This window comes from Gymnoscopelus braueri (assembly GCF_963280865.1).
Source record: "Gymnoscopelus braueri genome assembly, chromosome: 3".
Classification (NCBI taxonomy): Eukaryota; Metazoa; Chordata; class Actinopteri; order Myctophiformes; family Myctophidae; genus Gymnoscopelus; species Gymnoscopelus braueri.
Genome location: NC_137612.1, coordinates 44,201,652 through 44,228,674, shown reverse-complemented (window position 1 = coordinate 44,228,674; position 27,023 = coordinate 44,201,652). Strand labels below are relative to the sequence as shown.

Here is a 27,023-nt window from a genome sequence, read left to right as displayed (position 1 = left end):
GCTGCCTACAGTTACTGTATCCTCTCATAGGCCTACTTTACTTTACACTTTTGTATTATGTTTTGACACTTGCTTTGGAAAATGTAAACGTATTTTTTCTCATGCCATAGCTCATTTGAATTGACAAATTGTTTGTTTGTTTATTTCTGTGGTGGTGTTTCAGTGGCACTGATGAATAAAATAATTAAGCATTTTGAAATAGCCTAATGTTCCTATATTAAATAATTAAAATATATATTTAACTCTTAACTTCCTAGAAAGACAGAGAGATATCATGTCTGTTGCATACAGTACACATGTGACATTTATTACCTCGCGCTCCTGCATTAATAAAAAAAAAAAAAAAAAGCCAATGTACAAGTAGGCCTACACGACGTGTATAGTAGTATATAATAGTATATTATATTAATTATAATTATAATTATAATCACACACACACACACGCCAGGCATTGTGAGCTTGTAGATCTGCTATTTTTTTATGACTCCCAGGTCAGGACTCACGTGTCTGTCTGTCTGTCTGTCTGTCTGTCTGTCTGTCTGTCTGTCTGTCTGTCTGTCTGTCTGTCTGTCTGTCTGTCTGTTTGAAACAAAAAAAAAGTGACTCCAAAGCGCCACCTCGTGGTAGTATTTGGAACTACATTTACTGCACGAGTGAGTGAGGCAAATGAGGAGTGTGATGTCAACATGACAAACGACAAAGTCAATAGGCACCGACTGTATGCATGTGTTCTCTGGCGCGATTGGATCTTGGCCAATGTGAATGCAGGCCACTGAGGCCAGCATTCGAACTGGGAAACGTTTTCAATGAAAACGGATCCAGTGTGAAACCGCCCTAAGAGAGGTGAAAAAGATTTGAGCCTACTACAAATCCAATCGCTATAACACATAGCAAATAACGGTTAAGCACCACACACAGTGTAATCATAAATGGGATATGTAGAACTATAAACGAAAGATTCCGTGCTCCCCAAAACGCATAAAGACATTTTAAAGAAGCACTAAAAGGACTAGCAAAAGCTAGCAAGAAAGAAAAAAAGAAAGGCAACAGAAGAAACACAGACATGAGCTGTGTTTTGCCAAAGGAAGCACAATGGGAAAATGAGAAACAGCTAGCAAAATTTGCATGCAGAGAACCGTGTAACCTTAGTCACATTTAACAATAAGAGCATGTTTTTAGTAGAAAAACACAAAAGTGTATGCAGAGTCACTTTTACAAGCCCCAACCATAAACGCAACGTACTTCGCAAGTATTCCTAGACAGAAACAAAACATCAATTCAAATATAACCACACAGCGACACGATAAAACTTTCCCCAAGGGAAAGATCCGGGTGTGATGGGACGTTAAAAAACTCCCACTCTTTGCAACCCGAACAATGACTTCAAAGAAAGTATATACCTGTCGCTGAACCAGCGACAGGTATGCAGATATTACCATGCAGATATTGAATAATGTTATACTTTCAAAATATTTTACAAAACAGTGGAAGAAGCCAATCTACAAGCTCAGATGCTGATCTTGTAGATCTTCAAAAAAAAAATAATGTTTACAATCATGACAATTCTAGAAAAGAATTGTGATTATCTCAAATAATTGTGATTATGCCATTATGTAATAATTGTGATAAGATTAATTCTGACATTGTTATTGTGGTCTGTACAACTACTGTATACTAGAACTATATTAGTATTAGTAACTACCAGCATTAATAATGTCATGTTATGCCATGTCATGTAATATACTATGATGTAATGGAATGTAATATAATACGACATGATGGAATGAGATGAAATATTAAGCTGATTTCTCCTAAATGAGTCAAAACCAAACAGTAAAATGCCATGTGTGGAACCTGAATGAAAGTGATGATGTCATCAGTGTTGGACAGCTCCTCCAGGTCAGCATGTCTCCTCTCCAGCTGCTCCATGTGGTCCTCCAGCTGCCTCAGGAGAGCCTCAGTCTGAGCCACTGCAGTCTGCTGCTGATCTCTGATCAGTTCTTTAAGCTCACTGCGTCTTCTCACTGGCCTCCACTGCTGCTTCTGCAGAGCTCTGCTTAACACAACACACACACATACACACACACACGAAAAGGTTTTGAGCACCACTGATATAGCAGTATACGTTTTTCAGAAAGACATTTTTGGAATCGGCCTCAGGACATCAGCTGAGGCCTGAGCATTTGAAAATAGCCGTTCTACAAGTTCCCAACACATGGCGAATGCGCCGCGGCACGTTGTGAGTTTGTACAGTAGATCTGCTATTTTCTAAAATTCGTGAGAGAATGGGAAAAATAATGAATAATTTTGAAACATTTTAACAACACTAATCTTATACGTGGGTTGCTGGCATAAAATATTTTCAAATGGGGGTCTGCAGCCAAATACATATTAATTGGTTTAAGAACCACTGCTTTAGTGCTTCTGATGACACAAGGCTCTGTCTCATCCATATTAAACGTAGCATCACCATCTTTCCTCTTTCCACAGTAAACGCAAGAACAAGAACTATTATCATAACATCAGCTCACGTTCAGGGCCTCCAGGACCTGTCTCAGGTCTTTCAGCTCCTTCTTTTTCTCCTGGATCTTCTGCTGGACTTCCTCCTGAATTGTCACCAGCTGTTTCTGCAAGAAACAGGAAGAGACAGTTTAGCTTGTAAACAAAGCACATCTTCACGTCGGGATACCAATTCTATCCAATCAGGAGAAAGAGAACTCATACAGGATACAGGGTAAAAACAAGTGAAATTGGAGACAGTTTAGTTTGGATCCACACATCATCTTAACCCATTTAGACCTGGAACACCAATACGTTATACCTTTCAGCCGGGAACACCTCTGTGTGTGGTTGTTGCTATATACATTAAATAGCAATATTATTATTATTTAAAAAAAATAGAATTAAAAAAAAAAGTTTTTCAGAAAACTTAGGTCAGGATTTAAAAGGCATTCATAGAATCAGCCTCAGGTCTAAATGGGTATCAACTGTGTAACCTCTCCAAAATACACTTTTGCAGGGATGAGATATCAATATTAAGCCCCTGCATCTTGACCCTGCAAGATGCTATGGTGAAATATGATTCATGAAAAGTCATCAAAGTTATCAATGTTTTTCATTAGGTCCAAAAGGAGTGTACTTCATCCTTTAAAACTTTTTATTGTACAACGCCCTGATTTGTGCGTTCAATGTCTCCGACAGGTTTTTTTAGCTTCTATCTTTAAAACATGAGAGGAGGGGAGGTCACTCACTGATGACAACACAGTCACAGGTTCATGGTGATAAACACAGTGAGAAATTACAAGTAAGTTCATCTAGTAAGATCATTGTAACATTATCTGAACTTTGCATTCCATAAAGTTGATTGCTTTACAGTTTGTTGTAAAAATGTAAGCATTTAGTAGACGCTGCTAGAACTAGAAGATGAATGACATGGCAAGAATAGGGACGCTAGAGTTTAATGGTTAACCAGTGACTAACACAGTCAAAGATCAGAGTAAATTACCCTAGTCAACAAAATGACAGCATAAGGTAAGTACTGTAGACTGGAAAGAAACTAAGATAATATCACACCTAGCATCTGTTTCAATGTGCTAATAAACTAAACTAAACTATTTTGTGCCAGGGACCCCCACACAAGATTTATGTTGTTAAACTGTTTCAAAAGATATTGCATATCACGTTGCGATGCATTGTGAGCTTGTAGATCAGCAATTTTCAAATAGCTGATGTATAGGGTTACAGTGGTTAAACAGACTGTGATGCTCTATTAACACATTTTATTGGGGTCCCCAGCTGGAACTTTCTGCCTTACCCATTACATATAATGTACTATTCCTTCCTGGATGTTTGCAGGGGGCAGTGCTTTTAAAGGGGACTCCCTCTTTCATTGGTGTGTCGCCCAGGTTGCGCCTAAACCCTGGCCTAACCTGTAACTTCACAAAAACTATGCCTATTAAAACCAAACTTTAACCTCACAAACACTATGCCTAACCCTAACCTCACAGAAAGTATGCCTACAATCTAACCTCAAAACCCTGCCCACCTGGGCGAAACACAGAGAAAAGAGAGAGTCCGGGTTTTAAAGAGACAGTAGTAGCCATGGTTCACATGACGCTTGTATGACAGTCATGTTTCAGGGCTAAAGAGACAGCAAATTCTCACACTAAACTACACTATAATTTAAATTTCCCCTCCGTGTGTAAAAGCCTGGTGACACGAGGTTACAAGTAGATCATTATTGGGGGTATTTATTTATTCGGGGTAGAGAACGTCAGAACGGCATAACATGTATTTGAGTCAAATATCTCTCGACTTTCTCACTAGTTTCACACATAGAGGTAGCCTATAATATAACTAGAGGGCGGATTGCCCCGCCCCCAGCTATCATTTCAATGAATGTGCTCAGTGGCGTTTTGAAGCACCCGGAAACCTGCCGGAAGTAGAATTATTGGTTCGATTTTGTATCCCCATAGAGTTATGAGCATGCGCACTAGTGTCCTTTTTGCGTTCTACGGCAGCCCGTGTGTCAAGGATTGAACGCGAGATATTTATTAAATACACTCGAGATGCATATTTATATGTAAATGTGTATGTATAATATGTTTACATATTTATATTTATAAATATAAATATCTCTCAGTATGTTTTGCGCGTGCATGTATTTCTCCCCGCCTGCAGTTCCCGCTTTGGCCACTGGGGTGGCAGCTTCAATGTTTCTCAGCAACTCTGGGGGCTTGGTTTCACACGGACCACATTCTCTCCACTTCCGCCAGTGAGCACACGTATGAAAATGACACACGAGTGACATCTGGTGGACAATTCGGTGATAGCGGTCCTTATTGCTGTCATTGGCCGGGTTTCCCAAACGAATTTGAGCTCATGCGCAGCCTAGAAGCTGCGTAAGAGCCTCCACGCACCTGCGCAGTAGCAACCCCGCCACGCACTGTCTTCGTTAGTAGCAGCTGTGTGTGCCCAACGTGCCATCTAAACTGGCTTCAGGAGGCACCATCGTCGTAGGTTCTCATTACGTGTGTGCTAAAACTACATTCGTGAGACAGCATGCACGTGAACACCTCCTGGACGAAGTCTACGTAAAGCCTACGTAAACTACGTAGTGCTGTCCTACGCTACACAGCAGTTTAAACACCCTTTGCGAAAGTGAAATGGATCATAAAAATACCAGAGCCAACTGTCAGATGTCCTGAAGCAGTCCACTCCAATACAACTTTTGAATAATATATTTATGAATTAAATTACAGCGGTGAGGTGACATCTGCAAGGTAAATAAAACACTAAAGTGTCCCCATTATGCAAGTAAATTAAATATACTTAAAATACCAAAAGTAAAGGAATGCAGAATGTCCCATTTCCCAAATTTAATATGTATTAAAATCTTTTGAAAATAGCAAATCTACAAGCTTGTGAGGCGTTGTGAGCTTGTAGATCTGCTATTTTCAAAAGTTTTTTTAACCGTTCATAAACATGGCGAGCGCAAGAGCTGTCACTTTGTGAGAGGAACTGGGGACTTTAATCATAACGTTTAACTATAAAACTTCGAAATTAAGGAAACATGTTTAGCTCAGCATCATTTATATACCTTTAGTTAACTTGGCATATGCTTAATATTTTTATCAGACGATCGGATCATCCGTGAGAGTACAATTTGTAAACTTCGGGTTCATGCATAGAGCGTTAGTGAACTCTCTGGGTACAGTCACACATGTCCGTAAAGCGTCCGTCAAGTTGCCGTACGGACGCCAGAAGTACCATCCACTCCCATGTAAAAAAAAAAAAAACGAACGGTACTTCCGGTTTTAAACTTAACATGGGAGTGGATGGGACTTCCGGCGTCCGTACGGCAACTTGACGGACGCTTTACGGACATGTGTGGCTGTACCCACTAACGCTCTGAACCAGGGCTAGAAGCAGCGGAGCCGCCCTGTGTGTGTGTGTGTGTGTGTGTGTGTGTGTGTATATGTATATATATATATATATATATATATATATATATATATATATATATATATATATATATATATATATACATATACATATACATATACATATATACATATATACATATATATATATATATAAATTAAATGTGTGTGTGTGTGTGTGTGTGTGTGTGTGTGTGTGTGTGTGTGTGTGTGTGTGTGTGTGTGTGTGTGTGGGTGTGTGTGTGTGTGTGTGTGTGTGTGTGTGTGTGTGTGTGTGTGTGTGTGTGGTCGGTCGGTCGGTCTTTTCATAGATCTATTTCGCTACGATGGGTGTTACTAGCGCACCAGGGCGCTCGTAACAAACTGCTGCGTATGACAGCACTCAGGGCTACGCCTCTCCCAGAAGTAGGAGGAGAGTAGAATACGCCATTCTGTCTCCCGAATGTAGTTTTAGCAGACACGTAACGCCGTGGACGTGGGAACCGATAGCACGTTGGGCACAACCAGCTGCTACTAATGAGGGTAGAGCGTAGATTTCGCCGAGTCCCAGCTGTGTAGGAGGCTCTTACGCAAGCTGCGGAGGCAACGCATGACCTGAAATCTACGTGCCTGCTAGGGTACTGCGCAGACTGTGTGGACACACGTAAGACCCGTGGTAGAACCTGCGCAGATGCTCAACGCAGCATCTCTACGAATCTCTTTGGGAAACGCGGCCATTGCTTGTCATCTGCATAACTTTTTGTCCTCTCAATGCTGGAGTTAACTTGCACCTGAAGTGTTCATGGAATTACTCATTGTGTGTGTTATTTCAGGAAACAAGATTAAGTTCCTACTGATTAAGTGAGAGAAATGCCAGCAGCATTGTCAAATTGAATGAACGAATTCCATTCAGTATTGTGACCTCAGTGTCAGGGGACACATGATCTCATGGCCACACAACAATGTAAGCCGGAGTTCAGTACACTTTTCTCAGTCATTGGAAGAAAACTGGATTTTGCTCAAATTCATCTTCCGAGTTGCCTTTCATCCTATCAAGTGTAGCCTAGTGGATACTGTATCTGATACTGTAAATATGTTTTAATAATCAGATAAGTCTGCCATAATTTTTGAAATATCATTATTAGTCTAATTCTCATTGAATATCAACATCCGAGATATTTTTTGTACAATTTGGTCCCAAGAGTGCCTTCCTAGAAATGTAGTGGAGTCAAACGTACAATAATTCTATTTGAAATGTAGCAGCGTTAAAGTCATCAGCTTGGAAAAAAAACTAAATCAAATACTCCAAAAATGTACTGTACTTAAGTACAGTACTCAAGTAAATGTACTTAGTAACTGTCAAGGACCGCTTAGCTGAGAGACAGATGAAGCAGGGACCCCCACTGCATATTGTATACAATTGTGTTGCAGATTAAACGTTTTCATAGATATCTTCAAAGACTTGTTAAGACATCAGTGTTGTGTAAATGTATGTTTTTCTATTCATCCATGGATAAATGAGCTTGTAGATCTAACCTTTTTTCAACTTTAATGAGTCATTATAGTGGCCAAAGCTGTCATTCATGATTCATCTTTTACAGTTTACAGTTTAGGCATTTAGCAGACGCTCTTAATCCAGAGCGATTTACAGTAAGCAAGGACACAAGATAATATATCATAATACATCAAATACAAACAAAAACAGTAATCTAATAATAAAGTAATACATAAGTAAACCAATAATCTAATAATAGCTAATACATACGTAAATCAAGAACCTAACATCAGCCTACATTGAAACTACACACATTATAGGATGGCATCTGTCTACATAACATGCCATCTAGGTTACATTTTAGCCTTTGCATAATCCTGCAAGGCAGTCAAGGCTGGGGCAAGTACTACGGGCTGAGGTAGAGTCTGAAGAGACAGAAACATTCTTCAAACTAAAACACTCATAGAGGTTGCAGCCACAGTGCCCACATTTATTCTGAAAGACAAGTCAGTGTAAATGGAGTAAAGTTAATGAGATTATAATAATGTTAATAATGATTACCTGATGGTCTCAAAGTCGTTTATATGAATTGAAACATTTGTTCATTTTGCCAGATAAGTTGCGATCGTGTAGATCGGCTATTAGTATTAAATACATTACAGAAGCTTTTTTTATTTGATTTAAAAAAAAGCCAGATTGGACTCCAAGGTTCCTACTTTCAAAATGGGAGGAAAATAAGTAAAACAAAAAAAAGGGGTGGAAGGGGGAAGGAAATGATCATTGTTCATCATGTTAAAATATATATTTTTATAAGCGATTAAATTGATTAGTTTGATTAATTTTTTCACCCCTTTTGACACATTGAGGAGTAAGACTTTAGTGGTGGTTCTGAAACCTTTCGGGCCGCGACCCCCCAAAATAATCATATTTGAACTTGGGACCCCCCAAAATAATCATATTTGAACTTGGGACCCCCCAAAATAATCATATTTGAACTTGGGACCCCCCAAAATAATCATATTTGAACTGGGGACAAGCACTTGGATTGTAGGAGTTGAGGCATAACATTTTGTTTGACAAATATTGTGAAAATAGCAGATCTACAACCAGGCGTTGTGAACATGATCGGCTGTTTTCACAATTTTTGCCTCTTTCTCAGGTAATATTTGGCCAATGTTTTACTATTTTCTAATTTCTATAGTATAGTTATTTGATTACTTTTGACGCAGTAATGTCTCATTTATTTTTTTCCGTTAAAGGCATTCAAAAGGTTGTAAAAGTATTTAAATTGTCACTTTAGAAATGTGCAGATGCCCTGTATACACTAAACATACTGTATATGTTGGTTTGTTTACTGTTGAGTGAGAAAAAAATTAAAATTGGGGGGGGGGGGAATCATTTCAGTTTGAGAACCACTGCATTACACTACATTAAGTATAAACAATTGAGAACCACTGCATTACACTACATTAAGTATAAACAATCTACACACACTGATAGAGGGCTCTGTAGTAATATCAACATGATAACAGGACATACTGTATAATGATTGTCTGCAGCAGGCTTATTAAAGAAATGTAATGAGCGGAACACAATGGATTGATTGAACATGATACTGTACACATCATTCTTACATGCTTTATCTAGAAGAGAAAATCTATAATCAAATGTAGAAAACAAAGTTTTCAACTGAATATCATCATCAGTATTCTTAACATGTCTACCATGTCTTACACAGCTCTGCTGTATCTCCATTGATCCAAACCCTTATTCCTGGATAGAGAGGTTGTGTGAACGTGGTTTGAACTGTGTGTAGGAGGGTCATTGTGTCAGAAACACTGTAGAAGGACAGAGTACCTGCCTTGTGGTCCAGGTACACCCCCACTCTGTAGGAGAGAGGCCCTGACACTTTAGTGTCAACACTGTTGTGTTGGAAACTGTAGTTTTTACCATAGCACTGTAAACGCCAGGATTTAGCATTGTTTCCAAAGATGGTTTGTCTGCTGACGTCTTTATAACAGACTGCTATATCAACCCCTCCACCACTCCACTCTACTTCCCACAGGGGCGCTGGAAGTGGGGTGCTGAGGGTGCTACAGCACTCCTGGTGGTGGGGATGAGAAAGAAAAAAATTGGGGGGAGAAATGATTTTTTTTTTTTGTAAATCAAACAAATATATATAATTTTTAAAGTCTATATACACACTTATATATTAAAACAATTATGTATTTAACTTTGGGGAATACAATATTTGTTGAAAAAGGTGAAAAAAGGTGAAAAATGTGAAAAATAGATAGTGGGAAAATGTGGAAAAGTCCCCCGCCAAGCCCAGCCCCCCTTGGAATAAATGACTTCCAGCGCCCCTGACTTCCCAGTAGCAACGTTCAGACAGACCCTCTGTACACATCACCTGATAGTAAGTAAATCTCTCTGCATGATGAGGGTAAGGTTGTTGTTGTTGTGTAAAAGTCACCTTCCTCTTCTCCTCTGACACGGAGAGATTTGTGTGTATTGTGTTCATGTCCAGAGACAGAGGAGAGGAAACTGTGAAAACACACGACAAAAGAAAATACAAACCTCATGAACCTTATTGTGTTTAGAGTTAGTCTCTCAGATCAAACTCATTAGAGCTTTAAATAACATATCAGAATGAAACTTCAACGTTCAGAACCTGCATCAACATGGACTCACATTGTAAAAAGTCCTTTCTGGTCTGAGGCTCCACTGGATGTAAAACATCAACTGGAGACACAAGAAAACAGTAAAGGTCATCATGACATTGTAAAGGATTTCTATGTCCACACAAAGGGTCAAATCCAATAGACTTTACTGCAGACTTCGGGCAAGTAAAACATACAGCGTGAGCTTACAGGAGGTCACAACATACGACTGACGTAAAAGACAACAACAGGCCTGCTTTACGGCAGTGTCGTAACGTAGCTCTCTTAAAGGCACAGTCACATATATAGCATATATGACAGACATTATACTGAAGAATGGATTAAACTGAAGTTCCAAGGGTCTTGTCAAAAAGTTCAAGCTATTATAGCCTCATTGCTATTATATAGTGTTTGTTCAGTAACAGCTGTCTCCCCATCTCTCATTTTACATTTATAATACATTTTCAGGTGGGTTACACATTTCATCCAATCAGGAGAGAGAACTCCTCAAGATCATTTATTGAGCACAAAAATATAATAATAATAAACTAGAAAAAGTGCTCCTCGGAGCACAGGTCTCCGCCAGGTCAGGTAGGTTATTGTGGGGCAGCAATGTTCGGAATTAGCCAATCAGGATGGAATATGAAAAATTGGACGGAACCATCTTGATCACTTGACTATATGTGTACCGATTTGCATGATGTTTGAATTTGTAGGAGTAATATAAAAAAGAAAAGTGTTGCAAAATTGGCCTCCTGGTGGCGCTATAATAGGGCAATGTTAAAAGGGTGGCATTTGTTCTTCAATGTAGTGCGAATGTGCGTGCAAAGTGTCACCACAATCGGACGCTGCATTCATGATTTGTGGCATTTTGTTCAAAACGGGCCACTCCTGCAAACTTTAGATGTCAATGTTAGCCAATCAGGATGGAATATGAAAATTGTAAAAGATCCATCGTGATCACATGACTATAGAGATCAAGTGTACCGATGTGCGTGAAATTTGGATACATTCTGAAGGCTTAATATAAAAAAATGTGTTTTACATAAGTCGGCCTCCTGGTGGCGCTATGAAAGGCAAATGTGAAAAATGCAGGTCAGTTGTTTTTCCTTGGCCTCTAGGGAGATGCGTGCAAAGTTTCATGCAGATCGGTGCAGTTATAGTTAAAAACACAAATCGTCCATTTATAGCGCCACCATGAGGCTGATTTGAACATTTTCAAGTGGCATTTCTTCCTCGGCCTAGTGGGAATGTGCGTGTGAAATCTCACGGAAATCGCAAGCTGCGTTCATGATTTGAGGCATTTTGTTGAAAACGGAGCAATCCTGCAAACTTTGGAAGCCAACCTTAGCCAATCAGGATGAAATATGGAAAATTGGACAGATCTGTGTTGATCACATGACTATAGAGATACTGTGTACTGATTTGCGTGATGTTTGGATAATATCTGTAGGAGTACTGTCAAGAAATGTGTTTTGCAAAAAGCAGCCTCCTGGTGGCGCTATAAAGGCTAATTTGAAAAATTTGGGGCAGAGGTTCTGCTCTGGCATCCAGGGAGTGTGTGTGCACAGTTTCGCTGCGATCAAGCCAACGGTGCCGGAGATTAGCTGTACACAAAATGACAGAATGACGGACACACGGACACACGGACGGACGGACGGACGGACGGACGGACACACGGACGGACGGACAGGGGGCAAAACATACTCTCTCGCCATGCCTTTCGGCCTGGCGGAGACAAAAATGGTAAATGGTGCATTGCAACTGTAGCAGGTGACATGAAACACAGGTTTGATCACACTAATTTATTGCACCTTCCCAGACGTACTTCCACCTGTACAAACTGTTTCAACACTTGAAATGTACTGTACAGTCAGTAGGGGCCGGTTAAAACACAATAAAGACATTTAAATCTAACCCTAATCTTTCCTTTGAGGAATATTCTTGCTTAGATTCTTCAATGTTTCTGTCCAATCTGACAGACAGCCAACCTGTGTACCATCAGTCTGCTCCAGTTCAAATATCTCCAGTTGCCTTCTGACTTCATCAATCCATGTTTACTATGATGGCTGGTTAGAAAAACAAGAAACACATTTAAATCTCACCTCTCTTTGATATCTCTGGCCAAGTTGTCTTCAGGATGTTGTCTAGTTGGTCTCTCAGACCAGACACCACATCAATCACATATGTGAAGGACCTCACAGGACAGATGACCACACTGGGTGAGACTGGAGATCCACTGGAACTGGAGAGAGACTGGAAACTCTGGAGAGAGACAAGTAAACCAGTATAGACAGAGATAGATTAGAATATTTATCACAATTGGTGGAGTTGAGCTGATGTCCTTGTTGTTCAACCAGCACACACTACGAACACAAATTGTACAGGGCAGATATTGAATAATGTTATACCTTCAAAATATTTTACAAAACAGTGGAAGAAGCCAATCTACAAGCTCAGAAGCTGATCTTGTAGATCTTCTATTTTTTGAAAATGTTTACAATCATGACAATTGTAGAAAAGAATTGTGATTATCTCAAATAATTGTGATTAGGAGATTATGTAATAATTGTGACAGGCCTAATTCTGACATTGTTATTGTGGTCTGTACAACTACTGTATACTATAACTATATTAGTATTAGTAACTACCAGCATTAATAATGTCATGTCATGTAATATACTATGATGTAATGGAATGTAATATAATATGACATGATGGAATGAGATGAAATATGAAGCTGATTTCTCCTAAATGAGTCAAAACCAAACAGTAAAATGCCATGTGTGGAACCTGAATGAAAGTGATGATGTCATCAGTGTTGGACAGCTCCTCCAGGTCAGCATGTCTCCTCTCCAGCTGCTCCATGTGGTCCTCCAGCTGCCTCAGGAGAGCCTCAGTCTGAGCCACTGCAGTCTGCTGCTGATCTCTGATCAGTTCTTTAAGCTCACTGCGTCTTCTCTCAATGGAGACCATCATCTCACTGAAGATCCTGTCACTGGCCTCCACTGCTGCTTCTGCAGAGCTCTGACACACACACACACACACACACACACACACACACACACACACACACACACACACACACACACACACACACACACACACACACACACACACACTTTTTGTGTTATCTTTGACATGAAAAGGTTTTGAGCAACACTGATATAGCAATATACGTTTTACAGAAATACATTTTCTGCTATTTTCTAAAATTCGTGAGAGAATGGGAAAAAGATCTTATACGTGGGTTGCTGGCATAAAATATTTTCAAATGGGGGTCTGCAGCCAAATACATATTAATTGGTTTAAGAACCACTGCTTTAGTGCTTCTGATGACACAAGGCTCTGTCTCATCCATATTATACGTACAGTAGCATCACCATCTTTCCTCTTTCCACAGTAAACACAAGAACAATAACTATTATCATAATATCAGCTCACGTTCAGGGCCTCCATGATCTGTCTCAGGTCTTTCAGCTCCTTCTTTTTCTCCTGGATCTTCTGCTGGACTTTCTCCTGAATTGTCATCAGCTGTTTCTGCAGGAAACAGGAAGAGACAGTTTGGCTTGTGAACAAAGCACATTTTCAAGTCGGTATACCTATCCAATCCAATCCAATCCTGATTGGATATTCTATCCAATCAGGATACAGGACAAAAACAAGTGAGATTTGAGACAGTTTAGTTTGGATCCACATCTTAAACCAACTGTGTAACTTCTCCAAAATACAGAGGCAAGATTAATGGACATATGATTCAACAGTTATCAATGTTTTTCATTGGGTCCAAAATGACAGTACTTCCTCCTTTAATACTTTTTTGTTGTACAACACCCTGGTTTGTGCTTTTAATGTCTCTGACATTGTCATTTAGTTCTGCTTCTATCTTTAAAACATGATCTCTCTCATGATTTGTCTTCAAGTGATGGTGGTCCTACCTGTTTCTCTGCCTTCTCTGCAGCAGCTGACACCGTGTCATGGCCCTTATGTTCATCCATGAGGCACTGATAGCAGATACACTGGTGGTCTGTGCGACAGAACACCTCCATCAGCTTGTCATGACTGGAACACATCTTCTCCTGCAGTTTGTTGGTGGCTGGGACCAGCTTGTGCTTCTTCAACACAGGAACATTGTAGTGAGGCTGGAGGTGAGTCTCACAGCAAGAGGCCAGACACACCAGACAAGACATGAGAGCTTTGTGACGTCTGGCTCCGGTGCAGAAATCACAGGCCACGTCTGCTGGACCGGCGTACAGCAGAGCAACAGAGACAGAAGACTGCTGACCTCCTGTACTGCTCAGCTTCATCACAACCTGGAAGTAAAGAGAAGAGGAGGGGAGGTCACTCACTGATGACAAATACAACACAGTCATTGTGAGGTTCATGGTGATGAACACAGTGAGAAATTACAGGTATTAGTTCATCTAGTAAGATCATTATAACATTATCTGAACACTGTGGTTCTGAACTTTGTATTCCATAAAGTTGATTGCTTTACAGTATGTTGTAAAACATTTACAATATAAGCGTTTAGCAGACACTCTAAAACCCTGACCCTAGAACCCTGTATCTGCTATTATGTTTGCCTACAGTGAATGACATGGCAACAATAGAGAAGCTAGAGTTTATTGGTTAACCAGTGACTAACAGAGTCAAATATCAGAGTAAATGACCATAGTCAACAAAATGACAGCATATTGTAAGTACTGCAAAGAAACTAAGATACCCAAACCTAGTATCTGTTTGAACCAGTGGTTCTCAAACCTTTTCATGTCAAAGACCCCCAAATTAATATGTATTCGACCACGGACCCCCATTTGAAAATATTTTGTGCTAGAGACCCCCATATAAGATTTATGTAGTTAAAATGTTTCAACATTTTTGCATATTGCAATGCATTGTGAGCTTGTAGATCTGCAATGTTCAAGTAGCTGGTGTATAGGGTTACAGTGGTTAAACAGACTGTGATGCTCTTTTATCACATTTTGTTGGGGACCCCCTGGAACCCCCTCATGGACCCCTGGGGGGCCCCAGACCCCACTTTGAGAACCACTGGTCATAAAATGCTGTATAAATAGCATTCTTAGTATTTGTGGATAAACATACATAACATAATGTGTTAGGCTCTTGTCATCTCCCGCCTGGACTACTGCAACTCCCTCCTTGCTGGTGCTCCGGCATCTGCTATCAGACCTCTGGAGCTTGTTCAGAAAGCTGCGGCTCGTCTGGTGTTCAACCGCCCCAAGTTCTCCCACACAACCATCCTTCTCCGTTCTCTACACTGGCTCCCCGTAGCGGCTCGCATCCAGTTCAAAACCCTGGTGCTAGCCTATAGGGCAGTGAAAGGAACAGCTCCTTCTTACCTCCGGGCTATGGTCGATGCCTACACCCCTGCCCGACCACTTCGGTCTGCCACCTCTGGGCGACTGATTGCCTCGTCACTCAAGGGTCCTTCTGGCCGATCCACACGGTCACGACTCTTTTCTGTTCTGGCCCCACAGTGGTGGAATGAACTTCCCACTGATGTTAGGACAGCAGAGTCACTGCCCATATTTCGCCGCAGGCTGAAAACCCACCTCTTCAGGAAACACTACCCTTCCTCTCTGCCTGGCCTACTTGTTGTTAACTAGTTGTACGAACGCTTGTTTTCTATTGTTGTACTGTTTATTGGATCTTGTTTAGTCGATACACTTATTTGTTTTAGCTCATGCTCATTTGATTTAGCTATTTTGTCTCATCTGTTTAAGGAAATAGGTAGCTGATATATTGCACTTTTACCTTAGCGCTAGGTATACTCTTGGTTGCTTGTTTTTGCAGAAAATGCACTAAAGACTTCTGGTGATTAGTAGTTTTCGTTCCCTACCTATGTTGAATACACTTATTGTAAGTCGCTTTGGATAAAAGCGTCTGCTAAATGACTGTAATGTAATGTGTAGTAAGTAACCAACATATAGTATAACTACCATCTATGAACATAGGCCACAAAGAGTTTTCTGTATCAGAACATGTAGTTTAATGTGTGGTTGTAACTTGTAAGGTCATCTCACCTCAGCCAGCAAGGTGTTCTTCCTCAGAACAGGTCTGGGACTGAAGCTCTCTCTGCACTGGGGACAGCTGTAGACTCCAGTCTCCTCATACTGGTCCCAGTAACCCTCAATACAGCTTCTACAGTAACTGTGTCCACACTGTAGAGTCACTGGTTCCTTTAGAAGGTCCAGACAGACAGGACAGCAGAACTGGTCCTGGTCCAGCTCACATGTCTGTTGTTGTTGCTTATTCTGTTCTGCCATTTGACTGACAACCACACTCACACTGAGAGAAAACACACAACACTTTAATGTGTCATAACGCATTATAACCAAATAATGTGTGTGTGTGTGTGTGTGTGTGTGTGTGTGTGTGTGTGTGTGTGGGGGTGTGTGTGTGTGTGTGTGTGTGTGTGTGTGTGTGTGTGTGTGTGTGTGTGTGTGTGTGTGTGTGTGTGTGTGTGTGTGTGTGTGTGTGTGTGTGTGTGTTTGCGTGCACGTGTGCGTGCATGCATGCGTGTGGTGCACTCTGCTCATCCAGGTATTTATGCATTTGTGTGTGTGTGTGTGTGTGTGTGTGTTCCCAAGCACCGGTCTAGTAATAATAACAAAATAATAATATTATGATTATTATTATTATTATTATGATAATTATCATCATGATCATCAATGTAGCCTCTAATTCTAATAAGCCTGACTTTCACTTTCACTTTTTCCTCAAGCTGCAATGCATGTACCAAACCATCCACCTTGCCCAAAAGCATGAAGCACGACGATTTAATAATCTCTAACATCTCCTAACTGGCTTTACCTGTTGGCTTTACCAAGCTGATACCAGATAGCCCTGTATGTCTGCCAGAGTAAACACACACAGACAAGTTTAAATGTCAACCAACAATGGACCATTTGGCCGCAAGTGCCAGAAAAAAAAACAATAATGGCATTATGGCCTGATTTAATAATCCTGTCTCCAATCTTGGAATAAGAGATCACACAGCTGTAACACTATTTGGTTATTATACTGTAACACATATCTACTGTACATACACACAAACATAAACACATGTGTTGTGTTGCGCGTGAGCACGCACGCACGCACGCACGCACGCACGCTATCATCAAAGGTGAATATTCCATTCTGGTGTTGTTTCATTTGAGCACTGCCTTTCTCATGCCATTCTAACTCAGGCTTAGCAGATGGGTTATGTTTTGCACCCTGTCCGTCCGTCCGTGTGTCTTTGTGTCCGTCCATCTGTGAGTAGCTAATCTCCGTCCCTGTTGGCCCGATCGACGTGAAACTGTGCACACGCCTGTTATAGCGCCACCAGGAGGCCGATTTTTGCAAAACACATTTCTTGATATTACTCCTACAGATTTTGTCCAAACATCACGCAAATCGGTACATATTATCTCTATAGTTATATGATGAACACGGATCTGTCCAAATTTTCATATTACATCCTGATTGGCTAAGATTGGCATCTAAAGTTTGCAGGAGTGGTTTGCTTTGAACAAAATGCCTTAAATCATGAACGCATTGATTCCACCTCTCTAATGACTGAATTCCGAACATTGCTGGCCCACAATAACCTAACTGGTCTGGCGGAGACCTGTGCTCAGCGGAGCACTTTTTATAGTTTGCATCTGATTTTTAAATCTCTGTGTCCTCACTGTATTGTCTGATTCACCGCCTTTTGCGATTATTTTAATGTTGTTTTATGCTTCTGCTTTATTGTTACATTAGTTGTGACATTGTAATGTGATTCAAATGTTTGTCCTTGAAAAAGAGAGCTTGCAGAAGAGAAAGAAAGAAAGGATATCAGCATCTTATCTGATATGCACCACTTCATAGGTCACTGATCAAACACATTGCATTATGTTATAAATATGGACTCAAGGTTGACTGTTTCACTACGTCTCGTAAACAAAACAAGTGGCGCATGCTTCAGTGATCAGTGACCTAGAGTGGTGCATATCAGATAAGATGCTGATATGAAGAATTTATAGGCTACGTATCTAAGTTGATACGGCATTGACGTGGATTGTTTTATGCAAGCCATCTTTTTATTGGAAGGCCAGATCTAAGTTATTGAATCAACATATTGTCAGGCTGAAGATTGCAATCAACATTGATGTCAGACATAGAAAATAACATTGAAAGTGCTCGCTATGATCAACATGGAAAGAACATCGTTCAATCAAACCTGACAATGAATCAACCTTGATTCAACTATGATATGATCAACATTGAAAGAATGTAGAATTCCATCAACATTGATTCAACTATATGTATACATTGCATTATACATTAAAAGGACCATTTCAGCACTTTTTCAACCTTCCTCTGTATGTTTTTTAATATGCCTCATTAATAATGAAAAATAATTACTTTTAATCAAAATTATATTATTTGGTGTAGTTCCACCGGGAGCATGCTAAAAGTTGTCTACTTGTAGGAGTGTTTCCCAACCTTTTTGGTGCCAAGGCAAAAGTAACTAGTGACATTACTGCCATATGCCTGAATGATGTCACTAATAGAAAGGTTTGGAGCAACCCCTGCAGAACTTTAAAACACCAAATAGAGTAAAGTGATTATTTTTGGCTTAAATTAGACATATTAAACAATACAGAGGATGAAATGGTCCATTAAGTATGCTTTACTGCAGTGGTTCTCAACCTTTTTATACAAAGACCTCACATTACAGGAAAAACATTTGGGTACCCCAAACTTCATTAGGCTATAATTATGCCATTATAGGTGAATATTCGAAAATATGTTGAGAGCTTGTAGATCGGCTATTTCCAAAACATTTTTTTTCAAGAAACCAAGGTTGAGATCAACTTCTTTACGGCATGCTCTGTGAACAAAGAAACAGACAATTTATTAATTTATCAAAGATTTTAAAAAAAAGAAATCTTCACATATTTGCACATTTTAGCATTTTCTCTTTGTTTTACTTTTAAGGTTTCAGGTGGAGGAAGCGCCATTTAGACCTGTTGTAACCTATACGTTGTAATACCTCTCAATCCAGGAGCCACCTCTGTGTCTCATTAGTTGTTGCTATACATATACAGTAGCAACATCATTTTTTATACATTTTTGGAGTAAGAATTTGAACGTTTTCAGAAAACTTAGGTTAGGTTTTAGAGGTCGTTTTTAGAATCGGCCTCAGGTCTAAATGGGTTAAACAGAATTATCTGGCTATCTATTTGCCCTGAAACTCAGAGGACACATAAACCTGGCAAATACGAACAGGGTTGTCATACTCGGTACAAATAAAGTAATCATTCAGAACCATATATTAGGACACTAGTTCAACCAACAAGGATTTAACTTCATTGAAATTAGCACAGTGTAAGCACAGTGTAAGTTAACGTCAGTCAGCGCTGTCAGCGCCATCTTCATAATAGATAAATACAAATTCAGAACAGAAAAAAATGATATATTTAAAAAAAAATCACACCCAGTGTGAAGTGGGCGGTGTGGTCATCACAGTGGTCATCATAGTGATGGAAGCTCACTTCCATTGATTTTTTTGGAAGTGCATAATCCTATTTATAGGTTATTAATGTCACCATGTGTCTCGCTAGCCAATCACAGGGCTGAATAGAGTCAGCCAATAGAGTCAGCCGATCACAGTACAGCTAGGGGTGTACTAATGAGCCAATCACAAGCTAATGAGGTGTCCCAACCCCACTTATAGGGGCGGCTACACCGCCCAAAAATCATATATTTTTCCCCCCCTTTTCCCCCCTCGGGTTTTTCGTTCTAACATGACGGTAATAGTCGGGTTCGGGCCGAGCCTTAATTTTCAGGCCAGTTGAGAACTCTAATCTATACATGTCAGAATCACATAGAGTGTTCGTTTAGGAGCTACTAGATCATGTTGATTGTCCTAGACCACAACATCATTATGGATTCTATGAAATGTAGTGGTATTCCCCTTTAAGAACCATATCTGTGGTCATTGGCCGAGACTATGTTTTAATCCCTGTCCGTCCGTGTGCCCGTTTGTCTGCGAGCAGCTTATCTCCGGCACTGTTGGCCCCTGGATGCCAGAACAGAACCTCTACCCCGAATTTTTCAGATCGTCCTGTTATATCACCACCATGAGGCTGATATTTGCTAATTTTTTTTTTTTTAATATTACTTCTACAGATTTTGTCCAAACATCACACAAATTGGTTCACAGTATCTCTATAGTCAGTATCTCTGTGATCAACACCGATCTGTCTGATTTTCCATATTCCATCCTCATTGGCTAAGATTGGAGTGGTCCGTTTTCAACAAAATGCCTCAAATCATGAATTCAGCGTGCTATTTCCATGCACATTTTGCATGCACATTCCCAATTGGGTGAGGAAGAAATGCCACCCTTTTCACATCGGCCTGTTATAGTGCCACCAGCAGGTTGATTTGTGCAAAACACATTTTTGAAACAAAATGCCTCAAATCATGAATGCAGCGTCCGATTGCCGTGAAAGTCCTAAGAAGAAATGGCACCTTTTCACATCGGCCTATTATAGCACCACCAGGAGGCCACAATAACCTACTTGACCTGGTGCTCTGAGGAGCACTTTTTCTAGTTAACACTGATCTTCTGTGGTAACATCTTCAGAGGGACACTATCATCAACATTATAAACACTTGGAAAGAGTGTGTCAGTGAAAGTGTGTGTGAAGGTGTGTAGGTGTGTGTTAGTATCAGGATCAGATAAGGACAGCTTTCCTCTGTCCCAGTCCAGTTGGACTCTGATCCTCCAGGGTTTCTGCTTCACTGAGAGAATAGGGATATCCTCTGGTTTGGAGATTGCTGTGTATTCACCATCATGGGACATTAGTGCCCAGTATTGACCCCCGCCGTCTCCCTTCCTCTGGCAAGAATCTGCCGTCACACCTATTGACCAGCGTCTGTTTTCTCCAACCTCAACATCCCAGCTGTGAGTCCCTGAGTTAAAGCCCTCAGAACCAATGACAGTGAACCAGTAGTCAAACCTCTCTGGGTTGTCAGGAAGCTTCTGTTCCACTCCACATCTCACACTGGTCAGATCACCAGACAGGAACAGTCCGGGTCGAGCAGTGTTGGGGTCCAGAATCACAGGAGTGTAAGAGACAATATCCTTCATCTTGTCCCATACTCTGAAGGTCAGATTGCCCAGGTGTTTGACTTCATCTATCAGTGCTGCAGAGTCCATCTGTGGGTCCTGCAGTGTGAGCTGAACTCTTTCCACTTTGGCCTTGCAGTTCTGCAGAGATGGGATGTGTTCGGCTCTCAGCTCCGCCTCTATGGCGCTGATTGTGCTTGAAAGAGTTGATATATCTCTGTTCAGACCCTCAATCTTCTCCTTCATCAACTGACTCTTCTGCTGCTCTTCTTCCCTCAGTGCAGTGATCCTGGCCTCCTCTTCCTGTTGAAGAAACTGATGAAACGTCTTAAACTGTTCCTTAATCTGCCTCGCTGTGTTCTGGGTCTGGATCTTAATGTGTTTTGCTGCTTGGTCACAGTTTGTTTTAACTCTATTAAAGATCTTCAGTTTCCCCTGCAAGAACTTCACTGATTCAGGGACTTCCCCCTGATCTATTTTCCTGTGTTTCTCCTCTAAAAAGGTCTCACACAGGTTCTTCAGCACCAGAACACAGGGTGGATCATCCATTGAAGCTATTTTACTACAAACTGGACACCTCTTTATTGCCTTCCTTTCAAGCCATTCCTGCTCCTTCCTTTCCAGCCATTCCTGCAGACAGGCTTTACAGAAGCTGTGGCTACATGACAGGAGAACAGGTTCTTTATATATGTCATGACACATAGGACAGGAGAAATCCTCTTCGGTAAAAGACAAATACAAAGCCATTTAGTCTCTAATGAAGCTACAAGCCACTCAAGACAGGAAAGTCAGTCGTGGTAACACTGCCTCGTCCTGGATATCGCAAGAGAAGTCAGAATGCGGTGGTAACAAAAAAGTCTATATTGCACTGCCTCCTCAGGAATGCTCGCTCGAGTTTCCTTCCACCTGGGTCTTCTTGCATACAAGTTATAACTGTTTCGCTTTCTGTGTTAATATGGAGGCGATGATGTCGAAGTGATGTAAATTCAGTTGCGCTGGCATCTGCATATCACCTCTGACATCATCAATGTGATATAATATTGACATCCAAATATGTATCAGTGATTTGGTGGAGCGGCGGGATTGAAATGACTGAAATCAGTCTTGGCGTCTTTCTCCCTCTTTCACTAACCACAACTGTATGCGAGTCTCTCTCTCTCTCTCTCTCTCTCTCTCTCTCTCTCTCTCTCTCTCTCTCTCTCTCTCTCTCTCTCTCTCTCTCTCTCTCTCTATGCAGTGGTTCTCAAAGTGGGAACCCCCAGGGGTCCTTGGGGGGAGGGGGGGGGATTCCAGGGGGTCCCGAGCGAAATGTGTTGCATCACAATCATTCGAACCACTTAATCTATACGTTGGCTCACAGCGCGTCACTTCGTGCTGCACTGCGAGCTTGTGCATGCATCTGCTATTTTTGAAAATTTCGAAAAAATATTTAATCATTTTGCTTCCTTTTTGCCGGACCCAGGGGGTCTGGCTTACATGAGGCTTTGTACCTGTTTCGTCCATACATGGGCATGGTCACTTTGTCCTTAGGCCCCAGCCATAAAAGTCTGTCCCCCTTTCGTCCATACAAGGGCATGTTTTCCCCATTCATGGGCAAAAAACTGGTTTTGGTCACTTTGTCCTTAGGCCCCTATGGAATGCCAAAGCTGCCGTATCTAGATATAAATACATAAATAAATAAATGAATTTATAAAGAAATAAATGCTAAAATAAATAAATAATTGTGCAAAGAAATATACAATTAAATATTGAAATGTATTCATTTATGTGACCATTTATGTATTTATTTATATATTTATGTATTTGAGATAAGGGTTAGGGAGAGATAACCCCTCTCTCCCTAACCTAACATCTTCTTATCTCTCCAGGCACGAGAGATAAGAGGGAATTCCCTCTTGGCCAGTGGAGATATTAGGCTTTTGATCTTCAGGTTGAGGCTCTGCTACACATGCGATGAATTAACAGTCAAAGTCAAACGACTTGAACAAACTTTTCAGGACCCTCCCACCCTGACGAGCACTTGGAATTGTAGGCATTACATTGAGTTTGACTCGGTTACACCGATAAATATTGTGAAAATAGCATATCTACTAGCTCAGTGCGAGGCGTCGCGAGCTTGTAGATCGGCTATTTTCACTATGTGCCTCTTATATATTTGGCCAATTTGCTATTAAAAGGTCTTAGAAATGTGTAACCTGTGTGTACCCTATGTTGTATGTAAAGGTCTTTAGAAATGTGCAGATACCCTGTACAAATTTATACTGAATGTTGGTTTGTTTACTGTTGAGTGAGAAAACAATGTTGCACATTAAGCTAATCATCTGGGGACCCCCCAGTTTGGGAACCACTGGTTTGCAGGAAAGTGGCAACTAAAATGTAGACATACTGTTACAAGTCCTGTGTTCAACATTTCGAGTAAAAGTTTTGACATCAACATATACTTTAAAGTACCAAAATAAAAGTACTCTTATGAATGGCCCATTTCAATTAAAGATTGTATAAAGTAACAATCAGTACAGTATTTGTCTTTGGAATTGTGTGGATTAGAAGTGTAAAATGTCAACACTAACACTATTTCCACAACTGGTTACATGAAAATGTACAAATGTTACAGTGGCACAATTTATTATCCAGCGAGCTTTTAATAAAAGTAATGTTTCACCAAAGTGTCTTATTCAAGTATATGCAAGGGTATGCAAAGTGTCCTCTTCAGGGTATGCAATGAAAATGGAAGATCTACAAGTTTTTTCTACTCTGATTCTCACACACACACACACACACACACACATATATATATGCATGAAGTAAGAGAGTGTGAATGTGGTCAATTCATTATAAAATAAAGGCCACTGTCTGGAATTACTTAGTAGGCAAGTGATCCTGCACTGTAAAATCCTCAGTTTATTTATAATTCAGTTGCATCTACACACTTTTTTAAATCCCAAATACAATCTGAAACAATGACGGCATGATATATTAACCACTTAAACCCTATGTACTTTGTTGACCACAGAGGTCTATAATAGGCCCCAAATCCAGAGGCTTCATTTGTCACTACTCTCACAGGTAGAAGCAGTGAAATGCAAGTGTGGTAAGAGCAGCAACATTGTATTGTCTTTGCATATGGCTCTAACAGCTGCCGGGAAATAAACTCTTCTTGAGCCCCAGGAATTGAGGCACCTGTAGATGGTGACAAACAGTCCGTTTATTTACCCGTCTATTCTATTTCCCCCCCCCCCCATATACACAAAATATCTCCATAGAAAATAGCCAATATAGCCAATCTAAAAGCTTGCAACACGTTCTGAGCTTGTAGGCCCAGAATAAGGACGCCAGGGTTCACATGGCTAAAAGCCGTCCACACCAAGAATGATGAACTGTTAAGATGACTATACAGTAACTATAATGATGTGAGCATCCACACTTATGAACGATAACGTTCTACAAACATGTTGAGCATGAGTGAGGTGTTGAAAGTCAGATCTGCTATTTTTCACTGAATTGCCCACGCCTTTACAAGAGCTCCATACTGGTAATTGCTTAGTAAGCAGGCTACGGTCCACATAGAGTTAATGCTTCCCATCGAGGACACTGGAATCTCAGACTGGAAGAGTTTGTTCAGTTTAATTCTTCCAATTAGCCTTTCAACGTGGACTCGAAGGTGCGCAATCTCCTGGGTTTTCTTAACCTGTTCTGCTGGCATCTGGCTCTGTTTTGAGAGGAAGGGTGGGCGATATAGTTTACCAGGGATACAGTCCTGTATCAAGAATCCCTTGTCTGCCATTACAGCCATATCCTCTGTCAGCAGGCGTTGGAGGCCTGACTGCTTAAAGAGCTCTTTGTCACTGATGGAGCCAGCATACAGTTCTGATATGAAGGTGACAGCTCCATGAGGTGCCATTCCGAGCAGACCCTTCAGGGTGGTATGAGACTTGTAGTTGGAGTACAGTTCACTTTGCAGAGGCAGACTTTCTGGCTGTTGGCATCTCAGCTCTGTGCAGTCAACAACTACCTGCCAAATCAAGTAACATCAAATTATTTTTCACACATAGTCCTACTGCAACGTTGAGTAATAACCAGGCACAAAGGGGTTCCACTGCGCCTCAAGCCAAATTTTGGCTGGTTCGGTGCATCTCAGGAGCGGGACTGGTATATGTAGAAGGAAGGCACTGTAGCAAACTCTGACAATTAAAGCCTTTTTATTCACAGGGTGCAGGCAAACAGAGTGACAACGTTTCGATGTCAATACATCTTTGTCAGGTCATAGAGCATGAACACAAAGCAAGCAGCAGTGGTGTAGCAGCCTGTATTGACATTGAAACGTTGTCAGTGTTTGCCTGCACCATGTGAATAAAAAGGCTTTAATTGTCAGTGCCTTCCTTCTACACAGTTAAGTAATAACCAGTCACACTTCTCAGGTTTTAATAATGTAATAACACTAACTGGAGAGGAGAGATACTTTAAACATTGACTTTCTGTCAGAGACGCTAAGTCGCAATTCCTAAGACTTGGAGTCAGATATTCTCCTCTAGTTTCATACCCATTTGAAAGTTCTGGCATAAAATGTGTGTTTACTGTTTAGTATTATTTAGTACTTAGGATATGAAACTAGAGGACAATATCTGACTCCAAGTCACAGGAATAAATTATTGGGTGAGTACACATGCAGCGCGATGTTTTATGCCGCAAAGATCAGTCTGCTACCCGGGCGGGCATAGGAGCGATCTATGGCTGTGTATTTGGAATACATTAAATGTATGTAATATCACAGCCATTCTAGGGTTGTTGCACTAAGGCTAAGCTGATTCACAACAGTACATTACACCTACAACATTTAACTCAACTATTATATTTATTTTAGAACACTTAATGAATAATTCAGAGGAATGTATAGCCTACCAATCTGCAAAGAGTTATGATAAATGTAAACAATAATTAGAAATGCAGTGAGCCCAACGTGACTTGTATTCAGTGACAGTAGTTATCTCCTGCAGTCAATAGACTCTTCTATGCAGTGACCAAGCAAAGACACCACAATTGGCAAAACATTATTTTGGTGTAGTGCTTTGGTGTGTAGCAACTGCGAGTCAGTTTATGTAACAAATAATACAGTAGTGTATGTGAGTGATAATGTTTACCTGTGTGTCTGCGTATTGGCTCTCCCTGAATTCCCTCGGCAACGCAGCCTGAACTTGCTCTTTAGATATCCAGATGGTCAGTGAGCCAAGTAGAAAGTACAGGTAATGGGTCCAGGTCGTGATGATCCGGCTAACTGTCGATGGGTGGATCCCAAAGCGATCTGCCAGGTCAACTTCTGTGGACCCCAGGGCCATGTACATGAGGTAAAGGAACAGCTCATCCAGCAGAGGAAGAGCATGTCTCTGTAAGACATTGTACAAAACATTTTAGACAGTTATTATCTCAAGCATTCAATTTACACATCTTTCTAATAGTCAGAAGTGGGAAAAACTTCTCCTAATGTTACCAACTGAGAATGGACTTGTTTCAGACATTTACACAGCCATCTCATCTCTTACTGATGTGAATACACAACGATTAAAAAGTAAATGGGAGAGAGAATTGAGGTCGGAGTTGACACATGAGTGGTGGGTGCTATAATCATTTAAACTACCTCATGTGCACATCTTAGTCTAATTCAACAGCTCATCTTAGTAAAGCCAAGTTGGCTGAAATGGATCCTGAAGCCGATTCAAAGTGTGATCGCTGTGCCCAAACACACCACCACACCTCAGTCCAGAGGCCAACACTGATATTTTCACAAATTGGTACCACCTGAGGTGGCCGTAAAATCTTTG

General features: G+C 40.7%; 2 protein-coding genes across 2 annotated transcripts; both read right to left on the bottom strand.

The window, feature by feature from the left end:
* Positions 1 to 9,509: 9,509 nt before the first annotated feature.
* LOC308082926 (uncharacterized protein) lies at positions 9,510 to 13,607 on the bottom strand (the record flags this gene model as incomplete). The annotated part of the gene is made up of 6 exons (XM_080425007.1): positions 9,510 to 9,520; positions 9,811 to 9,960; positions 10,108 to 10,158; positions 12,182 to 12,341; positions 12,870 to 13,103; positions 13,521 to 13,607. 6 exons carry the CDS (start codon positions 13,605 to 13,607, stop codon positions 9,510 to 9,512), a joined length of 693 nt encoding a protein of 230 aa, XP_080281133.1.
* Positions 13,608 to 24,511: 10,904 nt separating this feature from the next.
* On the bottom strand, positions 24,512 to 26,541 carry LOC308079242 (uncharacterized protein). Its single transcript, XM_080420617.1, has 2 exons — positions 26,346 to 26,541; positions 24,512 to 25,219 (listed from the first exon to the last, which is right to left on the bottom strand). The coding sequence occupies exons 1-2, from the start codon at positions 26,538 to 26,540 to the stop codon at positions 24,701 to 24,703; spliced, it is 714 nt and encodes a 237-aa protein (XP_080276743.1). The 5' UTR covers position 26,541; the 3' UTR covers positions 24,512 to 24,700.
* Between the last annotated feature and the right edge of the window lie 482 nt (positions 26,542 to 27,023).

Coding starts and splice junctions, on each gene's coding strand:
- LOC308079242 (XM_080420617.1), bottom strand. CDS start 26,540: ATGGCCCTGGGGTCCACAGAAGTTGACCTGGCAGATCGCTTTGGGATC. Junction 25,220..26,345: donor GCCAATACGCAGACACACAG/GTAAACATTATC, acceptor TTGATTTGGCAG/GTAGTTGTTGACTGCACAGA.